This window comes from Pediculus humanus, genomic scaffold (genome assembly GCF_000006295.1).
Source record: "Pediculus humanus corporis 1103172108067 genomic scaffold, whole genome shotgun sequence".
Taxonomy (NCBI): Eukaryota; Metazoa; Arthropoda; class Insecta; order Psocodea; family Pediculidae; genus Pediculus; species Pediculus humanus.
Genome location: NW_002987639.1, coordinates 179,225 through 190,986, shown reverse-complemented (window position 1 = coordinate 190,986; position 11,762 = coordinate 179,225). Strand labels below are relative to the sequence as shown.

The following is an 11,762-nucleotide window of genomic DNA, read 5'->3' as shown; positions in this document are numbered from 1 at the left end:
CGTCGAACCAGAAAAAAAATTTTTATTAAATTAAATCGAATTCCAAAGTCGGTTGTTTCGTTCAATTTGAAATATTTAACGAAGTGGGGAGGGGGGCTCCGTTCCACTTTTTTTTTTCTCTTTCTATTTTTACCTACCCAAATTACACGCGTGTATATAGAGAGAGAAATAAATGATTAAAGATCGAAAATTATTCAACGTTCTCACTTGAACAAATCAACGAGAGAGAGAGAGAGAGAGAGAGAGGGACCGGCTCCCCGTTTAAAATTAAAATAAATATGAAAAAAAAAAAATTGGAAACGTTTTACCAAAAAAATTATCTATTTTATCTTTAAGTAAAGAATATTAAAAAAAAAAATGTCTGAGAGATTAGGAGAAGAAGACGACGATTTTTTTTTTCCTTTTTCGTCGGTTACACGAAAAATTCTTGAAATGGTAGAAAAAAAAAAAAAAAAAAAAAAAAAAAAAACAATCCCCCTCGGGGGCCACACCTTTCTCGCTATTGATTTGAACGTTCGTTCGTTGATTCTCTCGTTCATTTTTTTTTTTTTTTTTTTTCACCCCATCAATTTTAATTCTTTAAACTATTTTTATTGTCACAATTTCGTGTGAAGAATTCTCTTGCCGTAAAAAAAAACACGAACCTGAAAAAAAATTTTTGTTTTTTTTTTCAAGTCGAAACCCCTCCCCACGATCCTATAAATTACATCACCCCCGCCCCCCCATTAAATTTTCAAAGACTTTTTTTTTGGTACAGAAACGAATCCGAAAAATTTTTTTTTTTTTTTAATTAACATGCGTTTGAACTTATCGCTGACGAATCCATTGGCTCTCGACCTCCCTTCTCCCCCCTCCCCCAAAAAAACGTTTTTCATAGCGACCAACGACGCCATGATTGAAAATCATATTCCTGATCGTACAGGTTTTCAATATGTCTCGAACAATTTTCCACTCGTTCAAAACAAACCATCGCCATCATCATCATCATCAACGATTGTATCTTGTTTTAAATTTAAACTTCCAAAAAAAAAAAAAAAAAAAAAAAAATGAGGAGTGAGTCGGGGGGAAGAGGGTGAGGGAAGGGGATCCCGAGGGAAGGAGGGAACAAACCGAAAAATAAAATTTGGACGAAACACAAAAATCCGACTCATCCGTAACTAACTTTATAAATAAGTATTTATATATATAAATATAAATTTTTTTTTTAAAATAACCTTAAAGATGGCGGCGATGATGATGATGATGATGACGATGACGGAGATGATGATAATAATAATAAATAACTAAAACTTTTTATTTAAATATCGATACACGATAATAATAATAATAAATACGATGATGACTTTTCGATCCATTTTTTTTTCTTTTCGGACTACTATATGTGTCAAATTGTTCATCCTCATTTATTATCATTATTATTATCATTTAGTATTTTTTTGACCCAAAATTAATTTATTCCCCCCAATAAAACTCGCCCAAAAAAAAAAAAAAAAAAAAAAAAAATTAATCAATTACGTACATTTTCCTTATTTCGATCGACAATTACAAGATTACAACAACTGACGTCACACGTCATCGATTCTCATTCGAGATTTCAAAATAGAAAAAAAAAAAAAAAAAATTCGTGAGCCATCATCATCATCATCATCATCATTATTAATAATTTTTTTTCCTTTTTCTTTACTCTATTTCGTAGGATGCTTAATTAAATAACGGTAACAAAAAAAAAAAATTATTAAAAAAAAGAAAATTCTGGTACGCATACAAACAAACGTTACACGTTCGATTGTAAAATAACGTGCGAACGCCTGTCGAACGGTTTTTTTTTCCTTTTTTTCCCATTAAAAATGCGTTATTATCATTATTATTATCATTATTTAAAAGTTTAAAACGAAACGAAATCGGGGAAAAAAAAACCCTTCACGCATTCCCCCCCTTCCCCCCGCCCGATCGATTTTAACGAAAAAGAAACATTCGAAAATTTGAAAATTCAAAAAATTTTTAACGGTCGCGCGCGTCGCCATTCCACGATAATGATAATAATATTTTTTTCACATTTGAATTACTTTCAATTAATAATTGAACGTTAAAAAAATACAAACGTGATATTTTTCCCGGATTAAAATTTAATTAAATAAAAAAAATAATAATAATAATAAAATAATAATGATAATATGTAATAAATAAATTAATAATTAAATACATAAAACTTTTTTTTTTTTTTTTGATTCGATGACGAAAAAATTTTTTTTTCTCTTGACAAGTTTGACGTAGCTTCTGACATGTTTAATCATTGAATAACACGTTTAAATATAAACCGACGATTTTCAGACACATTACAAAAACCTCTTTTCACAAATATTTAACATTCAAATAAAGGATTTATTAAATAAAAAAAAAAAAAGTGATTAAAGAATCCCCGACACCTTTTTGAAAAATATCAAGGTCAGACAAGGTCAATTAGAAAGAGTGACAAAAAAAATTTTTTTTTTTAAATAATTAAAAGAACACAATACTCACCAGACATTTTTTCGATTTTTAATTATATAACAAACAAATAAATAAATATTTTTAAAATAATTTTAATAAATAAAAACTTAATAAATATATAATTAAATTATTATTAACATCAACCGACAGATTCAAACGCAGAACCCGCACTTAAAAAATATATATGTGTATATATATATATATAAAATTAAAAAAATTGATTCGATCAAACAAACTACTTTACTCTACGGCCTTTCCCGTTCGAATGATTCCAACATTCGAAACGTTTGAATTTTCGTTCGTAGCCAATGAAAAAAATCAACCAATCAGAGAAGAGTATGACCATTTCCGGTTCAAACAAATTAAATTTTAACGTTTTTTTTTTTTTTTTTAATCAGAACCTTTTATGGCGCCATTTTTTTTTTTATTATTTTAACCGTTGAACGATTTAATTAATTATTTTTATTGATATATTGACGTTTCCATTATTTAAATAATTTAATAAAATTAATTTAGGTAAGTTTATAAAATATAATATAATAAAATTAATAATTAAATATAAATAATTGATTTTTATTAAAAACGTAAAATTATTTTTTGTAACTTATATATATGCATATATAAAACTTATTTTATTAAATCAATCAAAAAAAAAATGGCGGAAAAGAAAAATTTTATACATGTATAATTAATTTAGCCCACAACTAATAATAATAATAATAATAATAATAATAATAAATACAAGAAGTAAAAAAAAAAAAAAATTTATTTATTTATTTTTTTCCTTACTTTTAATTTGTACTTAATTTAATTTTATTTATTTAAAAACTCGACTAATTAATCTTTAAAAAAAATTTGGTAACGAATTCTTCCCTAGCACCGGGTCAAAAATTTAAAAAAAAAAAGACAAAAATTGATTTAATTTTATTATCATTATCATTACAAATTCTGCTTCGATATTAACAATCCCTTTTTTAATTATCATTATTATTATATTATTTTTTTCGAACCTGAAATCATTTTTTAATACTTGATGGACTTGATTATAGGGAAAATTTAGAGGGGTTAAAAAAAAAAAATTCAATTTTAATTTTAATAGTAATAATAATAATAATAATAATAAGTAACAGTAACAATAATAATAATAATAGTAATAGTAATAATAATAATAATAATAATAAATCAAAGCAGAATTTTTTTTAGGCATTTTTAATAATAAAAAAAAAAAATGTTAAAGTAACAATTATACAAATTATTATTATTATTATTATTTAAAGCGCAACAATAAAGCTCGGTTAAAAAAACAAACGACAAACAACAAACAAAACATTCAACGAATTCAAAATAATTAATAATAATAATTAAAAACGTAATAACTAAAATTAATCGAATTCGTTATTATAAAATTAATTAAAATTATGTATGCACCGTTTGTTACATCGTCATTATTATTATTATTATTATTATTATTATTATTAATATTAATATTATTATTAGTATTATTGCGAAATAATAAATAATAAAATTTTATATAAATATTGATTATTATTATTATTATCATTAATATAATTGGCCAGAAATTATTATTATTATTATTTTTATTAACTATTAATCATTATTATTATTATTATTATTATTATTATGACTACTTTTCGAGAATTAATAAAAACACCTACGCTATATTATTATTATTAATATTATTATTAAAAATTCCAAAAAATTTTTTTTTGAATAAATATACAAATAGTATAAAAAAAAATCCCCCCCCCCTTTTTTTTCGTCTCCGATTTACAAACTTATATTATTAATTAATTAATTAATATTATTATTATTATTGCATTGTTTTGTTTTTCTTGCGTATGTCGTATAAGGTGTTAAAATTATTATTATTATTTCTAAATTTTTTTGTTATTTTAATAATTAATTAAATTAAGCTCTTTGTTTGTTTTTTTAATTTGTGGCGTCGTTATTATTATTATTATTACTATTATTATTATTATTATTATTATTATTATTATTATTATTATTATTATTATTTCTTACTAAAAATTAATTTTTGATTGATTGTATTGCGTCGAGAGAGTGAGAGATACAGAGAGGTAAAGAGAGAGAAAGAGAAAGAGAGAGAGAGAGTGAAAGAGAGAGAGAGAGAGACAGAGGGAGAAAAAGAGAGAGAGTGAGAGAGAGACAGAGAGAAAAAGACAGAAAGAGAGAAAGAGAAACAGAGAGTGAGAGAGAGAGAGACAGAAAACTCGTTAAACTTTAAATTAATCGAATGTACGCAAGCACACTCACGCATGCACGATTGTTTACATAATTTTTTTTTTTTAGCAGAAGACAAAAAATATTATTATTATTATTATTATTACGTCGTATTGGAAAAAATTATTTAACGGGGCTAACAAAACCCACATCGTTTTGGGTTTTAAGGTTTTTTCTTCTTCCTTCTTCTAATACAAACAACAACTACAACTAAATTTCGCGCGTTTAACAATAATAATAATAATAATTATCTTAATTATAAATTTCGCGTTTAATAATAATAATAATAATAATTATTATTATTTTAAGTATAAATTACACATTTTAAAAATATACACACGAAAAAAAAAAAAAAAAAAAAAAATTAATTTATATATATATATATATATATATATTCAACAAAGTTTTGTAATATATTTGTTGATTTGGAAGCTTTTACGTAACGATTACGTCATCGTTCGATACCTGTTTAAATAAAAAAAAAACATTTCCGATCGTTCGATACGTCGTTCGATAGATTGATCGATCGATTAAACTTTGGCGTGATTTTTTTTATTTTGTTTCCCCCCTCCCCCTCCCCCTCCCCCTATTGTATGATATGAGTCACGTTATTTTTTTGAGTCTTGTTTTTCTTATTGCAAACTTCTAAATACGCTGACGGTGCCCAACCTTCTATGGGTTGACCTTGAAAATAATAATCCAATAATTTTATGTACCACCATCCTCCGCAACCGACTTTCAATACTTCGACCAGCGAACCCTCCTGCAGAGATATTTCGTTATGTCCCTGAGATCTGTAATCGGCTAAAACAACGTATCGACCGCCCTGTTTGTCAAAAAAACGGGGAAAAAGGTTAAAAATTCGATTCGATTGTCAAATCGATTATCGATTTAAATTCGACTCACGAGAATTTGATCTCCGAATGATTGATTTTCATCGTCTGAATTACTCAAATCCGAGGATTCTTCTTCCGATTCAATCAATGTTTGTATGTGAGAATTTGTTTCGTCGCAACTAAAGGCTCGATTATTGTTTCCGGCCGATGAATCCATGGAAGACTGACTTTCCCAAGATGTCGTTTGTCTTAATGCCCTTTTTACACACACAAAACAAAAAAAAATTTTAATTTTCTTTTTCCTTGCATACCCTTTGCAGAACCCCCCAACGCGAGAAGAATGTTAGTGTTAGTTGCTGTTGTTGTTAGTTTTTAAACAAAAAGGAAAATCTAACCTCGCTGAAAAATTTTTCTTTTAAAAAAATTTTTTTTTTTTTTTCTTTTCTACAAAGTTTTCCAACAGACATCCAACGATACACGGACCCCCGATCGATATTCAAAATTTTTCATAGAGAGTTTTAAGAAGATTTTCTTTTCTGTGAACCAACGTCAAAAGTCACATGATTAGTGTTGATGTGAAAGAAATTCCACTAACCCCCCCCTCCCCAAATTTGGGCTAAAGTCTATACTACTCTCGTAATAATAATAATAATAATAATGATTGTGAATCGTGGTACCTGTGCAAAATGGGAGTTTTCGTTTGCGAATATTGTCTCATGTTAGCACCCCGAAGTTCGGCTAATTGTTCTAAAAGAACTTCTTTTATCTGTTGTACCCACGCCATTTTTTGTTCAATCGTCGATGCTTGAATCGTGTGAACTTGTTGACGTCCCTGTAGCCATATTTCAAATTTTCTAGGATCTCCTTTAACGCTTTCGGTTAAACCGATTTGCGACATCTGTCGAATTAATACAAATAAATATCTTCCTCTCTTTTCGCCAAAAAACAAACAAACAAACAAACAATCAACTGACCTGTAAAAATCTTTTGAAATGATACGTCGCCTTATTATTTTCCTTATTTTCTTTCTTGCAAAACAAAATGGCTTTCCTGTAGAGGAAAATATGTCTCTGCATCGGCGTCAATCTCAATTCTCTAATTTTTTTACTCTCCGTCCATATGGAAAACGAACCTTGCATTAATAATTCTCCCTGATCCGACAAATCTCCCTGCAATTCATTCAGTTTTCAAAATTCGCGGGTAAAAAAAGAAAATGGCGGAAAAAATCATTATTTTCCCTTACCCTAAATCCCGTTATGGCAATTTGATGCATGCTATCGTTTACGCATTTCAGTACTACCAACATACATTTCAAAGCTTCTTGAAGTTGATTTCTACATTTTGGTATTTCCGTACTTCTAAGAAGATCCTGTTGATCGAAAAGACTTAATTATAAAAACTCCCATCGTAAAATTCGTTATTTTCAATTATACATACCTTTAATAACAATTGATATTTCGTTATCCTTTGTATGGGTTTAAGTAAATAAGCCGCTAATGGTAATTTATGTCCTAATTTTATTTGGCAAGCACCGAAAAAAAAATTCCTTTCACCTATCAATTCTCTGAGTTGTTCAGATTTAGGACTGTTTTGACAATAACAACTATATAATTTATAAAATTCATTTTTCTGTAATTCAAAAACAACAAATATAACAACAGCAACAACAACAGCAACAGCAACGCTCGGGTACAATAAGTATGACGTACCCTATGTGTGAAACAAAGAGCAACTAATTCGGTGGTAGAAATGCAATTTTGTAAATCTTTTAAAAAAATATCATTGTGAAAAGCGTAGATTTCTTCCAGGTTGCCAAATAGAACATCACCTTTTCCTATTAATTCCGGAGGTATTAAAGGTTTCATTTCGGGGGATTCCATTTCCCTTTTGTAACCCTGGAAAAAAATACAAACCGTTTAACTACATCCTCCATTTTTTTTTTTTTTTTTTTTTAATTTTTTATAAAATTATGTTTAACCTTAATTATGGATTGCAATTCGTTCACGTAAATTTGTTCCGTTTCCAATAGTTCGGCTAGTATGTGTTGCCTTTTCGATTTTAGAATTTGAGGATCTTGCGTCGGTATATCCTTATCGATGCATTGATTTATTTTACTTTGATTCCATGGATCTTCGAGCTGAAATACAAAATGGCGAGGGGGAATTAACGAACATTCTTTCACTCCCCACGATTTTTTTTTTAAAATCGTTACCTTTGCAATCGTGTTGGCTTTTCTTAATATTTTCGGTTTGTTAAGTATCGGAGCACCGTGTGAGGGTTGTAATGGTACTCCTGGTTCTGGTGTCACCGTTTGTACCGGCCTCTGTCGATTTGCCGTTAATAAATGTAAACTTGCCAATCTTTTATCACACATGGAAGTTACATCCGCTATTCTTTGTACGACCTGCAAGAAAAATTAATTAACAACCGGCAAACGATTTTGGATTTCTTTTTTGTTCCAGAACAATCAATTACTTGTGTTACTAAAGCTTTCGTTTCGGGAGTTATGATGTTATCTTTGAATAATCTTTTCGGACTGTTCAAACGAAGATTTTCGGATGTGTTCAAAAATAAATTGATTTCCGTTATGCTTTTCTGTATAAGTTCGGCATCTCCGGCTGCTTTTTCGATTTGTTGATTCGACAATAGTTCGATGCCTCTGGCACACCACGAATTCGCCTGAAATCCATTTATTTATAAATAATAATAATAATTCGATTATGATCGCACGATTTGTCGTCGTCGTCGTCTGCAGCAACTTACTTTATCGATTTGTTCTTGAAGTTCTCTGTGTTTTTTCAATGTATCTAATCTGTAATCTAAACGTTCGGTTAAAAGCGTGCAAAGTTTTTTAATTTTATCGCAATCCGGTTGCAATGTTTCTTCAGACGAATATAATTTTGATTTAATTAACCTTTGACCGTTCGATATAACTTCTTCACCTCTATCAATATTAATCTGAAAAACAAACATTTTTTTTTTCATTATCATTAACAACAACAACAACAAATTCGATTTTAAATTTTTTCCTTGTTTTGGATTTGATTCGAAAATTTTTTTCGCAAATTTTTTTACGCGTACCTTTAGGATAATACCACAGGTAATTGAACTATTTTATAAATAACAAAAAAATGATTATTATTATTATTATTATAACGTGAAACGTGAAGGATGTCAAAATAACAACAACAACAAATAACACACACACACGTGTGTGTGTAGAATAAAGGTGAACGCACGGTAGAAAAATCATACGAATGAAAACAAAGAAGCAGAAGATGCTTATAGAATCAAGCTTATTTATTATCATCATCATCATCATCAATATCTCACCTTGCAAATTTTATGAAAAGCATTTGTTTCTTTAATTAACTCATCAACTCGACTCACGCTCTCCCCAACTTCGACCATGTCGTTGACTATCTTTAAACATTCGTCGAATTTAATTTCGAGTTCCGTGACATCTTGTTCGAATATCCTACGATCCAACCATTGTTTTAATTTTGTAAAATGATCCGTTTGAAAAGAACAAAATGTTTTTTCCGTTTCTTCCAGCTGAACTATTAATCTGTAATTATTCCAATCCTTACTTATTTTTACTCCAAAATTTTTTTCTTTTACGTCATTAACCGCAGCAAAAAAAAAAAAAATTAAAAAATTCGTTTGGAAAAACCACAATAATCAAACTAAACTAAAGTTTAAAAGTTTTTTTAATAACATTATCTTTAAAAATTATAATTAGATTTATTATTATTATTATTATTATTATTATTATTACAAGTATCGCTTTTATCAATTTCGATTATTTTGGTTTTTTTCTATAACAAAGTAATAATAATAATAATAATAATAATAATGAGTGAATGATTAAATAATTTCACGTCATTGAAAACTCGCGACGAATTAATACTTTATTATTATTATTATTATTATTATTATTATTATTATTATTATTATTACTCACCTTTCGACGGCTGAAACATTTCCAAATTTGTCGTTTTGATTTCCATCTTGTGCGTTTACGTCGTTGACCGTCGTTGAATTTTGTGATTTTCTAAATATTTCCAAAAGCGTTTCCCCATGTTTCACGGCATTCCTTAATTTTTCTTTCAAGTCGCCATATTCTTTTTGCTAGCAAAAGAAAAAAAAAAAAAAAAAAAAAAGGAAAATTGAATCAGGCATTGTTATGTGTGAGTTATCTATAATTATTTAGAACTCGTTCGGCCTAATAATAATAATAATAATAATAATAATGATCGTGCGATCCTTCATTTTTAAATGATGAAAAGAAAATTTTTTTACATGCAAAGTGAGAAGTTCTTGCACGGCTTCCGCTTGTTTAGGTATTTCCGTTTCCTTCATTTTTTTCGTGAAATTATCCAATTCGTTCGAGACTTGTTTCATTTCTTCTGAAAATATTTCCAAATCTTCTCTCTGACGAATCCATTCCGAATGATTGTATTGAATGGAACCACCCAAATCAGACGTCAATTGTGATTTGTCTATGTAAGAATGTAATTCTTCTAAACTATTACAAACGATAACCTTTGCAACAAAAAAAAATTTATTTATTTTTTGTGGGGGGACGGGGGGTGGGGAAGGTACCCATTTTCAAATTCAAAACACTTCCCATACCTTAAATTTAAAATCTTCCTTAAATAATTTATTGAGTACATCTGATATTGTCTTTTTAATTATACCTGAGGGCCTTAAGACGTAAACTGCGTGGACTAAACCCGGGAAATAACCCTAATTCGATAAACAAACAAACAAACAAACATATTTTTTGAAAGCGTTCAGAACAAACAAACAACAAACGGGGGGGGGGGGGAAACTTTAACAACATACGGATAATTTAAGTAGTGTAGGTTTGACGGAATTCCATCTGTCATTCCTTCTATCGATGACTAGAACGAACCCAATGTCTGCTTCCTGCATGCTGTAAAAAAAAAAAAACAAAAACAATAATAATAATAATAATAATAATGATAATGATAATAATAATAATAATAAAGTCTGGTTTCGGGAAGGATTTGACACGTACGCAATCATCAAAAATCAAGGATTCGATGTGATAAAGACCATAATAATAATAGACTGGCGACATATTAAAAAAAAATATATAAAACAAAAGCAGTCGCAAAAAAAAATTTATTACGTTGATAAGTGAAGATTATTATTATTATTATTATTATTATTATTATTATTATTATTATTATTATTATTATTATTATTATTAATACGATATCGTTTTTACATAAGCCTGAAAAATTTTAATCTGTGTTAAAATACTTGCGTTCGTTTGTTCTTGTTCGCAAGAAGAGAAAACGATAGAAGATTTTTTTCCTTTGGTTTTTCGGTTAGTTTCGCATTTAATTACTAAAAGTTAATAATAATAATAATAATAATAAAATAGGTACTCACGAAGGTACCGAAGTGAGATAAACCATCAGTCTTTGGTATTCTAAATCTCCTAACGTTGAAAAATTACCAATGTCCGGAAATGTTATTATTGGACATCCGTGTTCAGTCTTTCCTCCTGAAAAAATTACAAATTACACATTTTTAAATAAACGCCCATTTAAATAATAATGATAATGATAATAATAATGATGATGATGATGATGATAATAATGATGATGATGATAAATAACGGTTAATTTATCGATTATTGCGTGTTTCGAATTCGTAAAATGATGACGACTTTTAAACTATTCAAAAAATTATTCGTACGCTACGCTTTTTCAAGAGGGAAAGAGAGAGAGAGAGAGAGAGAGAGAGAGAGAGAGAGAAAGAAAGAAAGAGAGAGAGAAAGAAAGAGAGAGAGAGAGAAAGAGAGAGAGAGAGAAAGAGAGAGAGAGAGAGAAAGAGAGAGAGAGAAATGATAAATTTCTTTGTAAATTTCTAGAAAAAAATTATTTACGACATTCATGGCGCCGCGAAAACGTCTTAAACTAAAAACTTAAAATTTCCAAAACGAGTAAATTTTATTATTATTATTATTAACGAACGTTTTATTTTTGGTTCGATTGATTTGTTTTTATCAAATTTTATGGCAATAAAAAATTACGACGACCAATGCCGACCATGTACGTACGTATTTATACAAACAAAGAAAAAACAAACGTTCGTATGTTTGTTCGCTTGTCGATTTCTAGGAAATAACAAACGCAT

General features: G+C 28.4%; 1 protein-coding gene across 1 annotated transcript; it reads right to left on the bottom strand.

Moving 5' to 3' along the window:
- Positions 1-5,187: 5,187 nt before the first annotated feature.
- Phum_PHUM407270 (Guanine nucleotide exchange factor DBS, putative) lies at positions 5,188-11,762 on the bottom strand (the record flags this gene model as incomplete). Its single annotated transcript, XM_002428835.1, has 20 exons — positions 5,188-5,217; positions 5,360-5,578; positions 5,659-5,845; positions 6,266-6,486; positions 6,563-6,757; positions 6,832-6,957; positions 7,026-7,217; positions 7,298-7,483; positions 7,567-7,725; positions 7,801-7,992; positions 8,064-8,267; positions 8,352-8,546; positions 8,922-9,156; positions 9,553-9,719; positions 9,891-10,133; positions 10,224-10,337; positions 10,437-10,527; positions 11,013-11,127; positions 11,512-11,536; positions 11,715-11,762. 20 exons carry the CDS (start codon positions 11,760-11,762, stop codon positions 5,188-5,190), a joined length of 3,144 nt encoding a protein of 1,047 aa, XP_002428880.1.